The sequence below is a fragment of the Lathamus discolor genome, chromosome 1, assembly GCF_037157495.1.
Source record: "Lathamus discolor isolate bLatDis1 chromosome 1, bLatDis1.hap1, whole genome shotgun sequence".
NCBI classification, from domain to species: domain Eukaryota; kingdom Metazoa; phylum Chordata; class Aves; order Psittaciformes; family Psittacidae; genus Lathamus; species Lathamus discolor.
In genome coordinates, this window is record NC_088884.1 from 29,778,066 (window position 1) to 29,797,428 (window position 19,363).

Here is a 19,363-nt window from a genome sequence, read left to right on the forward strand (position 1 = left end):
AGCAGCAGCTGCTGTCTAGGCAGTGCATGCTGCCAGTGGAATTTGTTTCTGACCAACTGTGTACTCTTCGACTACAGTTGCTCTGTTTGACTTGAACAGTTGCATTGTGTAAGAAGGGGTGGTGTGGGGAATTGTGAGGAGGAGGAGGAGGACTACAGGAGTGGGATAAACATAAATACAGTTTTTACTCATGATCAGGAAAGCACTTGAATCTAAATTTTAGGAGCTGAAAAATTAGCAAATGACACATTTCTGGTTTTTTATCTCATGAATGACAGAATACTGTTAATATGGTATTTTTCAGACAGCTTAGCTTTGAAGTAGATACAAATGCAAATTATAACAGCTTTTGGTGGCAGAAGTGTTTTTAAGTTACTTTGCAAATGTATTTTGCAAGTATATCATTTGGCAAGAATATATTATTTATTTGTATGAAGGATAAATACAAAAAACTAACAGCATCAACCTGTTTGGGGAAGGCTTTCTTAATTATTTGACAAACAGGTGTGCATCAACCCTGGATTTCATTTGTATGGGTATTGAAAATACTCAGAATTTCAAAATGTGTGTAGTTCGAAAGTGTTTGGAAATATCAAGTATGGCCTTTTTACACAACAGGATATAAAACGTATCTCATTTTTTGGTTTTCTTTCTAAACCGGAGACGCAAGACAAAAACTCAATGTTGGGTTTCTGTGGTGGTGTTCTGTTTTTTCAGTTAGTACATATTAAAGCAAGCTCTGCATGTTCTGGGAATGCATTTTAGGCTGCCTAGGAAGATTAATTTTTCTTTCTTACTTCCTAATAGCTGTTTTTGTATTATTTTTTTATACTGATACAGCTTTTCATAGTTTCAGCAGCAGCAGCTAAAGATGAGAAGTGCATTAAGTCATCTGGTTTGTGTCAGTGTCCCTAGATTGTTTCTTGCTGTATATTAATGAGATCTTCCTTCAGCTGGCAGGCAGGAGCTTTTGAATAACTTGTTATTCTCTGAAAAATACTTCTTCTCAATCATGCTCAAGAAGACAGGTCTAACATCTCATTTGCTCATCGGGAATTCTAAAAGCTTGTCTGATTTTATGCTTTATATTTTATGCTTTATATGTGATATTATATACCTCTTTTTAATATTATATGCTTTTGAATATAATATTTTAAATTTTATAATAGTTAATATAAACTGTTTCAGTGATTAAGTCCAAATTCACTGAAACCTGCTTCTGGTCAGGTAAGGTGCATCTCTGTCAATGCCTCCCTAAGATCCCACAGGTCATATGAAAGATGACAGTGGGAGCCTAAGTGAGACATGCTTGACCAGTATCTCTCCAGGCATTTTCTTACGCCTGCAAAGGGCTGTGTTACCCTGTAGGGAAGCTCTTTACTCAGTTGTTCTCTCTTTGTTTCCAGGCCAGAGCCTCAGCAGAAAGCTCCCTCTGCACCACCACCTCCACCACCACCTCCTCCGCCACCCCTGCCGGAGCCCACCCCGCCAGAGCCAGAAGAGGAGATCTTGGGCTCTGACGATGAGGAGCAAGAGGATCCCGCAGATTACTGTAAAGGTGTGTACACTCGGCAGTGTCCACAAGGGCAGGCACTGTCATGCAGATCTAGTTCTTGGGTGGCTGTTAAGGACCTGATCTTCAGCTACAGAATTTATTGATAAGAGAATTAAAAACAACTGCTTGTTTCAGGTCCAGAGGCACAGCTGTCTTCAGCTTTACTTTTTCACTTAGCCATAGCTTATTCATACATTTTGCAATAAGGGTACAAATGCTGCATCCCTGATTTCTTCTTGATGTTCTAGCTACAAGAATAGAGAAGAAACTTTTCTGGATTGATGTTAGTTGTAAGAGAAACACCCAAACCAGAACAAGCAACCCTCCATATTTCAAGTGGTTCTAAAATTTCTTGATGCCTTTAACAACATCAACTACATATATTTTTTCTTCTGTATCTTCTTTCCCCTTCTCTCACCTGCGCAGGCCCAAGATGCTACATGCTGCTTTTTCACATGTTGTCTTTCCCAGTCTTCAGCATAGTCTGGGGCTCTCTGTATCTTTGTTTTAGCTTTTGATTTCTTTAGTTTTTGTAGTTGCTTATATTATTTTTAAGTATCGTTAAATGTATAAACATACGTAATTGCAGTACAGGAGGGTCAGTACTTAGATTTGTTTTCATGTCTCTGCTGAAGCTGCTAGTCTGTTCCCATAGGAGTAGAACATACTGTACTTACATAAAAAAAATCAATTTTTTCGTTCAAGTGACTGTTTCAGTTTGGTGTAAGAAGTTTTATTAATATGTGATATTTCAAATACTTAAGTAGCTTACAGGTACCAGTTGTGAAAACAACACAGGAAACTCAATGTTGAAGTCTTCAGCAGGGAAGAGAAAAATATGTTGCTAAAGCATGTATTTTTTTAATTAAAAAAAAAATGTGCTTCTGTCACAACACATTTGTTCCTTAAGATAACTCTTTTGGTATTTGTAGCATATTCCATCAGTGATTAAGGATCTGTGGTTTAAACATCTGTTTACTTGAAAACATCTGTATTTCCTTGATTAAGCGTTTCAAGGCCCTCACTTCTTTCCTAAAATAAGGGTTGCATTTAATTTCAAACTATCCATTGTTGTCTGTGTTCCATTATCTCTTGCACAATGTCATCATCTGGAGAAGCTACATCTCAAAATAAACAACAAAGTAGTCTGAGTTTACAGCCTGCTTATGTTACCTGCTTAACTAGAATCTGACTATAGCAGGTCAATAGAGAGATTTCTGTGCTTTTAAAATGAACTATGTTTGCACTAAGAATACTTGCACATTTCCTGAAAAATTAAAGGGTGCTTGCATGTGCTTAAAGGTTCTTCTGGATTCTGCTCTTGAAGCATTACGCTGATGAAAGTATATTAAAGATGTCTCAAACTTTGGTTCATTTTGACTTCATAACCATTACTTGTTTCTGTGAGAACAGTGCATTTGTTGCGCCAGTTTACCTGTTCTCTGACTAATTTCCAGTAAGACTGGTCAGTATGTTTTCTTCTTTTTAGTTTGTTGGGGTTGAGCTGAAGGAAAGGTCCCATAAGAATCTTGACTCAAATGGTCAGACTGGGATGATCTGGGGCCATACAGACTTCCTGTTTGGCTTTTTTTTTTTTATTCAGTATGGAGAATGAATAAGTTATTTGGTAAAGAATCCCAGGGATGGCTTTTAGATACATTACCTCCATTAATTTGAGATAGATTTTATTAGTTTAAATGTATTTTCTGTGGTTTGGGTAACCTTATCTGTATGTACAGAGTGGGAGATAAATATTTGGAAATTATAGGACTATCAATCTCTTGTTTCACTTGTGGGAAAGGATAGCTTTTTAGACCCTGTCCCGCAGGGGAAAAAGGGTACTAGGACTGGCTCCCTGAAATGCCTGTACACCAATGCACGCAGCATGGGGAATAAACAGGAGGAGTTAGAAGTCTGTGTGCGGGCTAAAGGTTATGATCTAGTGGCGATTACAGAGACATGGTGGGACAGTTCACATGACTGGAATGTGGTCATGGATGGCTATGTCCTTTTTAGGAAAGATAGGTCAGCAAAGCGAGGTGGTGGAGTGGCTCTTTATGTGAGAGAGCAACTAGAATGTATTGAGTTCTGTCCGGGGTCGGATGAGGAGCAAGTGGAATGTCTGTGGGTACGAATCAAGGGGCTGACTGGCACGGGTGATACAGTTGTGGGGGTCTATTACAGACCTCCTGATCAGGACGAAGGAGTTGATGAGGCTTTCTACAGGCAACTGGAAGTAGCCTCGCGACTACATACCTTAGTCGTCGTGGGGGACTTTAATTACCCCGATATTTGCTGGAAGACTCACACAGCCAGTCATTCACAGTCTAGGAGGTTCCTCGAGTGCATTGATGATAATTTCTTAATGCAAATGGTGGACGTACCAACTAGGGGAGCAGCGCTGCTAGATTTAGTACTCGCCAGCAAGGAGGGTTTGGTCGAAGTGGTGACGGTCAATGGCAGCCTTGGCTGCAGTGACCATGAGATGGTGGAGTTTAGGATCCTGTGTGGGAGGAATAGAATACCTAGCAAAGCCACAGTTCTGGATTTCCGAAGGGCCAACTTTGGCCTCTTCAGTCAACTGCTAAGGGAAGTCTCATGGGAAAGTGTACTAGGCGGTAAAGGGGCTCAAGATAGTTGGTTAGCATTCAAGGACCGCTTCTTCCAAGCTCAGGATCGGAGCGTCCCAATGAGTAGGAAGTCAAGTAAGGGATCTAGGAGACCGGCGTGGTTAAACAAGGAGCTGCTGGGCAAACTCAAGTGGAAAAGGAGAATCTATGGATTATGGAAGGAGGGGCTGGCCGCTTGGGAGGAATATAGGACAGTTGTTAGAGGATGTAGGGAGGCAATTAGGACAGCTAAGGCCTCCTTGGAACTCAATCTTGCTAGTCGGGTTAAAGACAATAGAAAGGGCTTCTTCAAATACATAGCAAATAAAACTAAAACAAGAGGCAATATAGGCCCACTGCTGAACGAAGTGGGTACCCTGGAGACAGAGGATATAAAGAAGGCAGAGGTGCTGAATGCCTTCTTTGCCTCTGTCTTTACTCCTGCAGACTCTCCCCGAGGGCCCCGGATTTCTATAGCCCCAGAAGGAGTCAGGACAAAGGAGGAGTTTGCTTTGGTAGATGAGGATTGGGTTAGGGATCAGCTATGCAATCTGGACATCTGTAAATCGATGGGTCCGGATGGAATGCACCCACGGGTGCTGAGGGAGCTGGCGGAGGTCATTGCTAGGCCACTTTCCATCATCTTTGGTAAGTCGTGGGAAACGGGCGAGGTGCCTGAGGATTGGCGGATGGCAAAGGTCACACCAATCTATAAGAAGGGCAAGAAGGAGGACCCGGGTAATTATAGACCGGTCAGCCTTACCTCCATCCCTGGAAAGGTGATGGAACAACTTATTCTTGACTCCATCACTAGGCATATCAAGGATGAGGGGGTCATTAAGAACAGCCAACATGGTTTTATGAGGGGGAAGTCATGTATGACCAACCTTATAGCCTTCTATGAGGAAGTGACTAGGTGGAGGGATGATGGTAGAGCGGTAGATGTAGTTTTTCTTGATTTCAGTAAGGCATTTGATACTGTCTCCCACAGCATCCTCATAGATAAGCTAAGGAAGTGTGGGCTTGACGATCAAGTAGTGAGGTGGATCGAGAACTGGTTGAAAGGAAGAAGGCAGAGAGTTGTGGTCAATGGCGCAGAATCTAGCTGGAGGTCTGTGACTAGTGGAGTTCCTCAGGGGTCGGTGCTGGGACCGGTGCTGTTTAATATTTTCATCAATGACCTGGATGAGGGAACTGAGTGCACCCTCAGCAAGTTTGCTGATGACACAAAACTGGGAGGAGTGGCTGACACACCAGAGGACTGTGCTGCCATTCAGCGAGACCTGGACAGGCTGGAGAGTTGGGCGGGGAGAAACTTGATGAAATTTAACAAGGGCAAGTGTAGAGTCTTGCATCTGGGGAAGAACAACCCCATGTACCAGTACAGGTTGGGGGTTGACCTGCTGGAAAGTAGTGAAGGGGAAAGGGACCTGGGGGTCCTGGTGGATAGGAGGATGACCATGAGCCAGCAATGTGCTCTTGTGGCCAAGAAGGCAAATGGCATCTTAGGGTGCATTAGAAAGGGAGTGGTTAGTAGGTCAAGAGAGGTTCTCCTCCCCCTCTACTCAGCCTTGGTGAGGCCGCATCTGGAATATTGTGTCCAGTTCTGGGCCCCTCAATTCAAGAAGGACAGGGAATTGCTTGAAGGAGTCCAGCGCAGAGCCACAAAGATGATTAAGGGAGTGGAACATCTCCCTTATGAGGAGAGGCTGAGGGAGCTGGGTCTCTTTAGCTTGGAGAAGAGGAGACTGAGGGGTGACCTCACCAATGTTTACAAATATGTAAAGGGTAGGTGTCAGGATGATGGAGCTAGGCTTTTTTCAGTGATATCCAGTGATAGGACAAGGGGCAATGGGTGTAAACTGGAGCATAGGAAGTTCCACGTTAACATCAGGAAGAACTTCTTTACTGTAAGAGTGACAGAGCACTGGAACAGGTTGCCCAGGGGGGTTGTGGAGTCTCCTACACTGGAGATATTCAAGGCCCGCCTGGACAAGTTCCTGTGTGATGTACTGTAGGTTACCCTGCTCTTGCAGGGGGGTTGGACTAGATGATCTTTTTAGGTCCCTTCCAACCCTTGGGATTCTGTGATTCTGTGATTCTGTGATTACTGGAGTGCCTCTTGTCTTCCTCATACTATCTCCAAAATGTCAGTTCTCCCAGATTTTCGAGTTAGGCACAGAAATACTTCATCTGTTCTCAACCCCAGCCTGAAATTTCATAGGACGGCAATTTTAATGAGGTGGTATATAATTAGCTTTTTAATTACTCCAACATTTTACCTGTTAACTGTACTTCCCAGTGCTTGGGCATTTTTGTTACTAATTTTCTTTTTTACAGTTTAAGGATAAATTCCTATGTGCTGGGCTCACATCTTCACGACGTTACATGGTGGTTAGCAAATAGTCAGTATTTTTAATCAGGAAATTGGATTAATTTGAATTAGCATCCGATGTGAAAGAGACAGCTAACAGCCATCCCTGTAAAGCACAGACTAACCCCTGTTCCCTGGGGGCTTTCTCCAGGGCCTGTTTAAATCTGTGAAATTACTTCTGTGGGTGTCATTGAATTTACATTAAATGCTGGTCAAATCTTTGTTTAAGGAATGGAAATACCAAAAGTACAACTACGTGATTTGTCGAGGGCTACTTAGGCAGTGAAGGTAGTTTCTCTTCTTTCTGAAAAGCTTTGAAAGACTTGGAGATTTTTCTAAGAGCCAGTTGTGTCATGGATGTAATTTGGATTCTTTGCTTCTCTGATCATCATCCTTGCCCCTGGAGATGTCTCCCATTCATCCAGTTCACAAAGGGAATAATTCCCTATACAAACGTAGAACTAGCCAGCTACAATCACCAATACATTCAGAAGACATTTAGGAATAATGATCTCATTTTTCTGACCCTCTTTCTTGAGTGCACGTTGCACTGTCTAGCAGTGAGAGACACTTTTTTGTGTGTACTGCAGTGAATAGCACAAGGATTTTTTGTTACATTGTCAGCAGTGCCACTTATACATTGTATATTTTCAAATACCAATATTGTTCTTCTCAACCTGTTAATTTTGCTTATTTTGTTGTTACGACTGTTTAGAAATACTTCCTGTATCATGTAGAACTTAAATAATGACATTTCTTGTAGGATGACACCAGTTTTTAAAATACATTTAAATTAAAAGTGTTGCTACCCGATGGTTTACAACCTGTAAATGAATATGTTGCTGATGTGACTAATCAGGGAGTAATATGCACAGGAATGGTGATCAGTTATTGCCAAAACTGCACCTGTTGTGGCTTATAAAATGTCTTGTGCCCTATAAAATGTCGTGCCCATGTATATACTCGGAGATTATGCTGCTGCTGTTGGTATCTGTACATACGCTAGTGTATTGCTATAATTAGTTATGGCAGTGCTATAGGGACCAAAATAACATGTCTTGTACATATATAGTATTGTTATTCTTGCAGTATGTAGATTTCACTAAAATAACTCTATCAACCCCCAGTTTATTAACTTGACTTTGGTGTCTTGGATTTCCTCTATAGGATGTTCTCTGTCCTGTCTCTGATGGGAAGAAACTATCCCAAGTTCCTGATTTTTGACCCTTTGAAGCACAAGTAGGCCAAAAGCTGTCTGCGAAGAGGCAGCCTTATAAGGCACTTGTTTACCTCAGCTATTTTTAGAGGCATATGTCTACCTGTATTTAAATTCTTCATCGAGTGTGACGCTGTTAACATGTTAACAAAAAAAGACAGATACTTTGTTTAGTGCAAAAATTTACTTCTGGACATTGTTTTATGTACTTGAAGGCCCACTTACACCCTTCTGACAGTGCAGAAAGCTTCATGAACTAGGAGTGTTTTTCTATACATCTGAAGCCATATAACTGCCAAGGAATGATTGAGTAGAACTAGATATTTAGGAAAATTATAAAACATTTCGGAAATACTTGTATTGTTGAATTTTAAAATCTGTTTGCAAACCATAAAGAGGTGTTAAAACTTGGTGTTAAATACATTTCAGGTTTTTTAATCATACCTGTTTGCAGAGGAGGTACAGAGAAAATAACATTTCATACTTCTCACTGTTCTCATGCAATGATACCAGCAGGACAAAAATCAAATTGGAAGAAATGATACTGCTATAATGAATTATGTGGAAGTGTTTCACGTAGTTCTAGCTGTCAGGTCACCCGACTTAATTCATTTCACAAATGCAAACCTTTAAATAATGGACTTGCTGTATGTTCTTTAACTTCCACTTGCATCCTTCACTTCATTCTGATGAATACAGCTTTATGAAAATAATTTACCAAAGAGTACAATTTTGCTGTTGTTGGTTTAAGCCATTTAAAAGCTGTCTTAAAATATGATTTTATTTATCCATTTTTAAATATTTTCATCAACTGTTACTGCAAAGACAGTTAAATAGACAAAATTTAGTTTTGTTTTTTAATGTTTCTGTCAGTATGAATTTGTATGCGCGCGTTCAGCAAAATTTTTCTAATAATGAAGCTGCAATAGATGTAGGCTTGTTACATGGCTAATACAGTTTCTTGTTGCAAATGAAGTGGGCATCATTATAGTCAACACTTACTCTCCGTAAGTCCATGTCCCCTGTGCTTTCCTGAAGTGTAAATCTGGTTGGGTGTTCCACAAGTGACTTGTTTTCTTTCTTTGCCAAGTGGGAACTCCTTGCTTTCCAATGTTGTGCATTCTTATTCAGGTTGACACAATTCAGCAGTGGAAATTAAGATATTTTTTAGGTTCCTACATGGATTGTCCTGACAGCTTTGCATGAGCATTTCAGTGATGGAGGGGAGTCCTGGGATTTGGCCCTAACCTGGGTCTGTATGTCTTGGTCCTCCTGTAATGCCATGTCCTGCTTCTGAACTAGAGCCTTCTTTTTCCTTTGCTCTTTTTTAACTGAAAATGGTGGTGTCTGTGTACCTAATGATTTATGAAATGAAATACTGTGTGTGATAGTGTATGACTCTCATGGGTTAAAGGTGTAAAGGTTGTTCTTGTATAAAATACTCATGGCAAAGATGGAACTTCAGCTTCTTATGCTAGGTTGGGTGAGCTGAGGCTGCACCCTGTGTTTGTCCATGCTACCTGTGCACATCAGACTAATTTCTGTGCGTGGTGAACACACTCTACCCTCTGTGGTGGTATAAACCTGGAGGCAGTGGGGCAGGGAAGGTGTGTGAAGCCAGTGCTGTATGTAGCTGAGACTTGTGCTGCCCATCTGGAATTATTTGTTCCTGTCACTTGGTTCAGACTGGTCCCTGTCGAGAGGAATACTTGTGGGTGCTGCTCCCTTGCTGCTCTGGCCCAGGCTGTTTGGGTCTCTGCCAGGGATATTACGTGCAGGAGTCTGGGCAGCTGCAGTGTATCAGATGGGTCAGCTTGTATTTGAGGATGTGATCAAACCAGTGAGTGTCTGCTAAGCTTGAAGTCACACCTTAACATGCAAATGTTGAAGCTCTGTGTGTTTGAGTTTCAGTTTATACATGCCATCGTTGAAAGCAGTATATTACTTAAGCTTTGTCATTCTGTTGAATATGTAATCGTTATAATTCTGTTGTACAGTTGTGTTAAACTTATTAATCTGCTCTGGAAGCCTTTGAGAAAAGTTTACAAATAAACTCTTCTGTTAAGGCAAAAGATGTTATTAGCAAAGAAAGGATATAAATATATCCAGATTTGATGTTGCTGTTCCACAGATAAAAAGGAGATAAGAGCAGAGCCCCTGTTTTAAATCCAAGGAAGTGGTAAGTTCACATTGTTGTCTTAACTCAGCACCAGTTCTAGTAAGATTTTCAGGGGATTTCAAAACAAATCTAGGAACTTAGAGAAAGTAGTCTGAGGTTTTCCTGATTTTAAGTGGAATAGTCAATAACTGAGGATCCTGCCAGAGGAGAGTTGGGCATGAGGCATTGTGAAGGACCAGAAAGAGTCAAAGAAGTGATTCCTTGACAGCTGCTCTGAGTCTGCTGCTGGGCAGTGTCCTGGAGGGGAAGCATGGTGCAGCTTGAGATTTGTTTGCAATTCAGCAAAATTGTGGTTGTTGTTGTTAGTGTGTTAAGGTCTGAATAATAATCTTGTGTGATCGCTGACTTGCCTGTATTTGACTGGGAGAAAGAATGGCTCTTAAAATACAAAGGAAACAAAAAACATCATTACACCTCACACTGCCTGGAAACCTGAGCTCCAGCCTGCTCTGTCCCATTGGCCTTTCTGCCAGATGGGGCTTTGAGGACCTGTGTAGTGGTATAAGTTAGGACTGCAGACTTCAGTAATTAAAAAGCAGTTCAGACAAAGCCCATAGCTGCCTGCTTTCTCTTCTTCCTCACTGTAAAAACCTCAGACATGCGAAAAATGCATTGCTGCTATGGGTCAGGAGCCAAGCAGAAGAGCATTAATAAAGTCTGCATTGTTCTTAACATTTTCTCAGGAAGTATTTTATTGCTGCCGTTATTAGTAGAAAGCAAATGGGAATTAAAACAGTCTCTGTTGAGATTCTGCAATCATCCAAAGTATGTTGACTGGAGAAGCTTCAAATATGATAAAAGAAATAATGTAGATCTTTCCTGTGCTATCTGTGAAGTGGAAGATAAGCCTGGGGAAATAGAGAACAGATGGTAATTTTACCATAAATAAAAGCCATAAGAGAGAAGGGTGAATAAACTCTACACTAGTTACAGGACATGAGTTTTTTCCCTCCAGGCCAAGTAAGGCAGAATTTTTAACACTGGAGTAAAATACTCTTTAGATACCCTATTTATAGTACAGGACAGTTTGAAGAGTAAGATTTATACTGCAAGAATTACTTGAAAACCTGGGAACTATTGTTTGTTTTCTGAATATTCTTTTCCTTCTCATTTTTTTCATGAAAGGAGGCTATCATCCAGTAAAAATCGGTGATCTTTTCAACGGCCGGTACCATGTTATTAGAAAGTTAGGATGGGGACACTTCTCTACAGTCTGGCTATGCTGGGATATGCAGTAAGAAAACTATTTATTTCCATTTACTTTTTCCTTAATACATTATTTTGTTTGGAGTATCCTTTGTTTTACATGCGTGATAAAGTTTTGTGAATGTTTGCTATCTTTTTATGGAGAAAGATGTCTGCAGTCTTACTTTGCACTTGGTTAAGGGTTTAGCTTACAAAAGCTCTCAGAAATATCTGTTTTCTTTGACAAATTAGCTTTGCTTATTGAATTTGTTGTCTTGAAATTCATGTTGCCTTGAAAATGCAGGAGGGAGCTACTGTTTTTAATTGTTTTAAATGAAAAAAATAAACCTTGACTGAATGATAAAATATGTAACCAAATTCTTCTTTTAAAGGCATTAGCATCAAGGGGACAGAATGTTCAATATATCAAACTGTTAACAGAGTATTGATAGAAGCTGGTTTTAATTGTAATGGCAGTGTTTTCTGTCAGAATATATTAGGTTAAGAAATACTTTACTCAAAATTTCCCAAGCTTTGAAGTATGTCTATTTTAGTTCAAAGCATGTGTTGAAAATATTTTTGTTCTTTTCAAGGGGGAAAAGGTTTGTTGCAATGAAAGTTGTCAAAAGTGCCCAACATTATACAGAGACAGCCTTGGATGAGATAAAGTTGCTCAAATGTGTAAGTATCACACATGCAATACAGTGCTCAGTATCAATAATAACAGAAAAAAATAATTAAAAAATGGAGCAGAATATTGTTTTTAAACTCTTTTTACATATTTTTTCCTACATACCTGCTTTATTTTATGTGCTGCTGTGATTTCTGAAGCTCCAAAATAGTGTTTAACTTCATGTGGAAAGCTAACTAGCTAGTATTTTAAAGTGATTTTTACCCTAAAATGCCAGTGTTTCCATTCTTGGTTTAGGTTCGTGAAAGTGACCCTAATGATCCCAACAAGGATATGGTTGTGCAGCTGATTGATGACTTCAAAATTTCTGGAATGAATGGAATTCGTATCCTTTTGAAAACGTGGCATCTTCATTAAAACTGATCTGCTGACATAAGTAAGCATTTAGTTTGTCTTTTTTTCTAGTTAGTATTACTTTAAATATGCATTAACCTAGATGCAAAGGGTAGTCCAGTGTGTAATGCAGTCACTGGAGTGAAAGTAGCTTAGCTTTTCTAAACGCATTGCAGAATAGAAAATTCTCATGAATCCTGTCATGTTCTGCTAGAACTAGAGATAGTTCATTTAAAAATTGGAGTTCTACTGAAAAGGTTTGTAATAACTGCTGGGGCTTATAGGAAATATGTTTTGCTTTAGGCTGGTAAAGAGAAAGAAAAGTGTCCGTGTTGTGAAGAGGCTGGTTTTGTTTTCTTGTGGGAAGTGTGAGGGCATGGAGATTCTTCTCTTGTTTGTATGAGCTTCTTTTGTCCAGGTGTTAACCTCTTTTTTTGGCAAAGATTTTAAAGCTTCTTAAAAAAAGGAGGGGAGGGAGTGTTGGGAAAGCAGAGACACAGTGAAATCTGATGGAATATTGTTCTCAGGGAAAATTTTGTGTCTGTAAATGCATTTGGTTTCAGGGTTGAGCTAAAGTGAGTTTTCATAGCTAATTATATCAGATATTTTAGCAGCTTATTATATTACTGTGCTTTCATTTACTGTTACAGCTGGTATTTATGTGTATACTTGTATCTTGGAGCCCTAATAACAGACCTTGTTGTTCATGGTTTCATACTACCAGATAGTGAATCAGTTCCTGCTCTAAAGAGCTTAACACTGAGTAGATTTTGGTGATGGGCCTTCAGTCTTCAGCAGATCAGGTTAAGGTGCTGTTCATCTACTATCATCCTCTAAGAAGTTACTGTCAGTAAATATGAATGCCCACTAGAAAGCATCCTTTCAGGGAGAAGCATGCAAGCAGTTTTCATTTGATCCATCTGTCTCTTGACGTAAATTACGAGAGTGTGGGGACAAGTATCCTCAGTTACAGAATAGCATCTTAACTGCTTTCCCTTTGTCCCATTTTGATTTGTTTCCTGGTTACTTCAGTGGTCAGCTACCATGGTAGAAATGTGCTTAAATGTAGGTAAGTTAGTGTAGTCTGCTTATTACCTAGGTTTTATCATCATTGTAAAATAAACCATGCAGTTGCCAGTAGTCATGTCAATCTGAATATAAATGGTTTGTGATCAAGGAAATGGCTTAACACAGTGAGGCAAAGAACCCTGGTGAGGGTTTCTTGTAGCTGTTGTGCTACAAAAAAAAAGGTTTGAATGTTTGAGCTGAGCTGAGATGCTTATTAAGAAGTATTTTATAGATACATCTATTTTGTGTAACTGTTCATAGAGAAATAATTCAACCAGAGCACTTCAGGTCTTCAGCTGACAGCTGTACAATTGAGTAATTGAGCTGTACAATCAAAGTTATTTTTAGAAATCACAAATTTTTACTTGCTGTTTTCTAATATGAAATAGGGAATAAGAAAATGCATTCATAGCTATACAGAGAAATAACTCTTAATCTGTTTAACAGCGCAGTTTCCCAATAACATTCTTAAATGATTACTAAGATTCACAATTATGTATGTGTCTTTATTAAAGGTGAGAGCCATTTCTAAGTATGAAGAGTAAATTTTGTTGGTGATAATATTTTGAAAGCGTATCTGAACTTCATCTTTTGAAATATGGCACTTAAGTTGACAGAGCCAAAAAAGACAACGTACTAGTGAAAAGTAAGGGTTCAGATAGTTTTGTGTTACCATCTGGACAGCTGATGTTGATTTGTTTTACTGCAGTTTTACTTTCATGTTGAAAACTCTGACAGTACACAAGTTGTTTTATGTGGAAGGCAGATGTTCCTGCCTCACTGAGAAGTACATGTTTCAGAAAGGTACAGCAGACAGGATGGGTTGACACTGCACTCAAATTGAAATTACAGCTGGAAGTCTGTCAAAGTCCTAACCGGCAGTGAAAACATGGGATCAAGTATCTTATGCTTTGAGTTTTCTTGTGAACAGCTTGTGCACCCTGAGTTGCATTGCCAGTTTGAGCAGTGGTTTGTTGCACTGATGATTTGACCAACTCCTTTTTATCTTCTAGGAAAATAATCTTTGGTGAAGGTTCTTTTGGGAGGGAGCAGGTAACTGATTATAATGTTTTGCTGCTATTTGTTTCCATTTTAAAAATACCCTATTAGTGCTACGTTAGTGTTACTGAGTTAAATAGGTTGAGAGAAATACAGGAATTTGAGAGTTTTTCCATGCTCGGCTGTTTCCGACTTCCTCTGGGCAAGTCACTAAATATCTGTTCCTTGACTGTAAATTAAAACAACATATGCTTCATAGAGGCTAGATCATTAGTTATTTAAATAGATCATTTAAAATTTAAAGCAAGACAGAAGAGAGGTGGGTGAATCCTTTGGATGGCTAATACCACAAAATGTCGTGGAGCTTCCAGACAGGGAAACTTGTCAAGAGCTGTGTAGCACAGGGCTGGGAACGTGCAGAGCCACTGGCCTGCACTGTGTCATCTTTCTCGTAGGAGCTGTAAGAAGTGTTTATATACAAAGGGATTTTAACAGTGTGTCTTGTACTACGAGGCTGATAATTTTTTTAACTACTTGAGCATTTTAAAAATATTGCAATTATGATTTTTTTTTTTCGTAGGAAATAACAGAATTCCCAAACTTGGGCACTTTGGTGTTTTCAGTCAGTGTAGGTTATTATGTTTGTCTGCACTGGATATTAATTAGAGCCTTAATAAATGCTTATTTGAGTGTAGTGTTTTTTAAATAAAATATTCAGATAATCACATAATGAAACAAGTATTTGGAGAGACAAGTAAAAAGATAAGGAAGGAAACATTCCTGACACAATCAGACATTATAATAACTATTATCAGATTACCTCCAAAGAATATACAGCATTAATTACATGACAAAGCATAAATGCTGCCAGTCCAGAAGCAGCTGAGATATATCCCAGTAGTGTTCTATGTTGGTACCAGAACCTTATTTTATTTAACCAGTGTCTAACCCTCATCTAAACTCTTAAGTGCTTCTGTAATGTGTGTTTATAGATAGATAGATACTTACTGGTAAGCTTTTAGTCAAGAAAGAACAGTTTTAAGTACTTAAGCTTGTCAGCTGATTCATGTTATGTTTGCTCTCACCTTTGCTGCTCTGCTCAGTTTCCCCCTTTCAGACATTTCCCAAACTGCTTCACAGTGTTTCAGAAGAGGCATGTCTGCTGGGTGGGCTTCAGGTTTATTTTTGGTGGAGGACTTTTTGGATGTACTCATCTGCCAGGATGTTGGTGCTATAGGAAGATCCTTGGGCATGCGAGGCTGGTTTCCCAACAGTTAATGCACAGCTTTTCCCAAACACTTTGTAGCGGGCAGTCTGGCTGACAATTAACATTTTTCAGGTCAGGATAGTAAAGCAGGCAACATTTTTGAATACCTACTGCAAACACTGAGCCTCTTGTGTGTCTTCTGTCCAGTGCTGAGCAATGCCTCAAGTTTGTCTGAGTCCTTCCAGCAAAATGTTGCCATCTTTTTTGCAGGTAGACATCACTTCTCTTTCTTGTGGCCCTCCCGTCTTTGCTGCCTCTGCCTTGCCTCCTTGCATCTTCCTACTTGGTGCCCTCTTTTTGCCTTTCAGCTATTCACTTCCCTGCACCCATTTCTCTTCTGGTTACTGGCAAGGCTTAGCACTTCCCTAAGTGCAAGGAATGACAGGAATGTGCACTGGACAGTTTGCAGCAGCAGTGGTCTGAAGGGCTGTGGGCGGGTGTCCTATATTTCATCTCTGAATGCTGCAGTGTCTTGCCTTTCTGAAATCTGTTGTGTTGCTGTACCATTGCAACTTCACTGTGTGGGCTAGGTTAATAAGCCATGCAGGGCTCTTGTGCTCTGCTCATCCTTATTGATGGCTGTGTGCTCTGCTAGTGACGTCTGTTCATTGGGTGCTTGTGTGGTAAAGTAACCAAGACTGTTTCCTTTTCTGCATGGAACAGTTTTATAATATTCTGAGTAGATTTGATTGATACGATTGGGAAATTACTATTCACTGTCTCCTTTAATACAGGAATTAAGGAACATGAAGGGAGATGAAAGGTAGCAGCAATCAAAATGTTACCACCCTTCACAGTGTGCTTTGACCAGTCTTGAGACCTTTTAACTTTCCAGCATAAGGGATGTAGATTTCAAAACTTAAGTTAGCTTTATGCATATAGGTAGGTACTTGAGAAGAATGTAAATGATAAACTGATAAACAAGGTAAATCTCATTTTGACAGCAGTTAAGACCGTGACTCTTAAGATCATTGCCAAGACTCTAGTTAGTAGAACTTACGAACTTGTTTAGAAGTTAGGTAAGATTTCTTCACTAACAGTGTGTAGTTCTTTATGAATGGTCTCTTGAGATACAGTCTGATTTCATCCATTGAGATTTTCCAGCAGTATCTGTCAATTCATTTTCTGTTATTTGTTTTACATTATTCTTCGCAAGGTTACAGGTTCATGTAGTTAAGATCTTAACATTCTTTCTGATTTCCAGTGATGTCAAGGCCATTTGCAGCTCATGTCTGAGGATTAACTTGGTCAAATCATTAATGTCTTGGGGGAATATTATGGCTGATAAAATTACCTTGAATATCTGAATACTTTCTTAATGGAAAGATAACCTACCCAGGGTAGAATCTCTATCTTAGGAAGCCCTTGAACCACGGATCAGTAGAGGCTCTTACATTTTTTTTTCCCCTGATACTTTTCCTTGACCATCTTCTGTTGGCCTCTGTTGAGGACCAGTAGTAGATGCTGGGTCAAATTAAACTTTTTGGCATTGTGTTTTTTTGCATGTTGCTTCCAAGTTCTGCATTTTCTTAGTTCCTGAGTTTTTTGATGATTGACATTGTTCTCTGCAGTTAATACTGTAGGTGGTAAGAGATCCGTTCTCTTACTACTTGAGTCTTTATTGCCAAGTGATTCTTAATTGAGGCTAATCAGAAAGATTTCTAGTATGGTTTGTTTTCTGAAACACTGTTGCTGCAGACTTCTGTTGTTAAAAGTCTGTCTATATCATTGAAAGTTCATTAGAAGCTAGACATTATAGGCCAAATCAGTACTTCTGACCATTTCAAATAAAACAAAAAAATAATTATTTATTTTCTAGAATTACTTTTTTCATCGTTCACCCTAATGTTGCTGTGAATGTATGGAAGTACTTGACAAGATTTGTATAATGAAAATGTTTCATTTGTTTTGCATTTGGGCACTGTTCTTACGTATGACACGTACAATTGAAATATTATACCAAAACATATACTGTGTTCTGCTCGTTTTAGAGGGAAGTGTTTTCCCTCTAACAGGGTGTGATTGCTTTAGCAGTACGCAAACAGACATTTGTGTTGATCTCCTCAACAAGTTTATTTGGAAATTAACCTTAATTAAATCCCAGATGTCTGTATGGTCTTCGAAGTACTTGGACATCATCTCCTGAAATGGATAATCAAATCCAATTATCAAGGCCTTCCCATCCGTTGTGTAAAAAGTATAATTCGACAGGTAAGATTTGCTACTGTTTTAATTAGGTTTTTCTACCACTGTTAACAGTTTGGAGGTTAGAATGGTGATATTTCAACTGAACTCTTACTGATGAATGTCTAAGATAATTTTATTGGCAATTCTAGGGTGGTTTGCAAGAGCATCTTTGTGGACAGCCTTCATTTCTGCATGCTGTGGGCTTTTCTGTTTATTCATTTTTTTTTAAATCAAGGTTTCCCACTGAGAAGAGTTTCCTGAGCTGCTTTAGAAAATAAAAAGTTGAAGCAATAAGTCTTTTTCATAGATGTAAGGATATTTGTGTTCAATTGCGGTTTTGGTTGACACATCATACTTCTTAATCAGATCTTCTGCAATATAAAATTTTAGAACAGGGGGAGATAATATTATAAAACAGAACAAAAATTGTATTTGAAAAATTGTCATCTCTCTTTATTTAAGTTTTTGTGGTGTCAGGGTTAACAAGATGAAACAGTTGAGAACATTTCACTGGGACATGTTCTTTCAAAATGCATTCTTTCGCTATACTGTGAAAATCAAGTTCCTGAGAGGTGATCTTAAGGAGAAATAGTGTCTCAGCAAGGAAAAGTCATATGTATATCTCTTATTTTGTATTAATGCATCAGCAGTTAATACCTACAAATGATAAATAAAGTATTCTGACACTTCAGTAACTAGTATTGCCTTTCATCAACTTTACCTATAAATTAGTAAGTGATCTGTTAAACTTTCTTTGTAATTATTATTGTATGTCAGCTGGTGAATGTCGACCTGTTATCTCTTTCATCAGAATTAGCTAAATAACAAATTTGACAAGGTTGTTACTCTACAGTTGAAATTTTAGGTCCATTAATACCTGTACGATTAGGTGGCTCAGGTACTAGAAATCAGGAGTTGTAGTGCTCCAGCTGAACTGAGCTGCCTGTGAAGGAAAGGGAATGTGTATATTTGTATCAAGTGTGCATATAAATATCCACTGGTTTTGGTAAATGTAGTCTTTCTTTGCAATGTTTTTGCGCTGGTTGCACCTTTGTTTGGCCAAAATGTGAGAAATTGCGTGTGATTTCTTGATAGACCGTGTTTAGCAGCAGTTTACTCTTACCTCAGTTACACTGCCTGTAAGCCAAACTGCAACCCATTTTTGGAAGGAAAGCTTCTGAACCCAGCTTCATGGCATCTTTGCCAACACAGGGTCCTGTAACGTAGCAGAGGACTTTCAGGTGGTGACTTCAGGGATGGTGACCACAACCCAGTGAGAAGTGGGTCAGCAAAGACAGGATCCTGAAGGACACCTGATTAGGGAGAGGCTCTCATTGAATTCTGTGATTGTCATGACTGTGGAACTTAACTCAAGTGGTATATACAAGTACATAGAATATGGACTGATTTGTTCAGTTTTAAGAAGAAAAGGCTAGTAAAGGGGGAAACTTGTGATCTCTTCAGGACAGAGAAAATGGAGCCAAACTTCTCTTGTTGGTACATGGAGATAGTGTACATGGAGAAAAAGCAGTGTAGGTGAGTTACTGCAAGTGAAGTTCTGCTTACATATTAGGAAGAAATTCTTTGTAGTCAAAAAGTTCTTTGTAGGGTGGTAAGACACTGGAACAGGTTGTCTACAGTGTTATGTGGTCTGCATCTTAAAAATGAACTGCATAAAAGCTCCAGAGCAGGCTGGTCTG

At 39.2% G+C, this 19,363-nt stretch overlaps 1 protein-coding gene across 7 annotated transcripts in view; it reads left to right on the top strand.

The window, feature by feature from the left end:
- The window catches only part of SRPK2 (SRSF protein kinase 2), a 150,989-nt gene that overhangs the window by 97,924 nt on the left and 33,702 nt on the right, over window positions 1–19,363 (top strand). For 6 of the 7 annotated variants that reach the window (XM_065666340.1, XM_065666372.1, XM_065666366.1 and 3 more), the window contains exons 3-7: window positions 1,407–1,558; window positions 11,059–11,167; window positions 11,712–11,799; window positions 12,047–12,134; window positions 17,581–17,687. In XM_065666340.1, the coding sequence (XP_065522412.1) occupies window positions 1,407–1,558; window positions 11,059–11,167; window positions 11,712–11,799; window positions 12,047–12,134; window positions 17,581–17,687 (544 nt within the window). Of the gene's footprint in view, window positions 1–1,406; window positions 1,559–9,885; window positions 9,934–11,058; window positions 11,168–11,711; window positions 11,800–12,046; window positions 12,135–17,580; window positions 17,688–19,363 lie in introns of those variants that run through there. The other variant, XM_065666389.1, reaches the window with a different exon arrangement.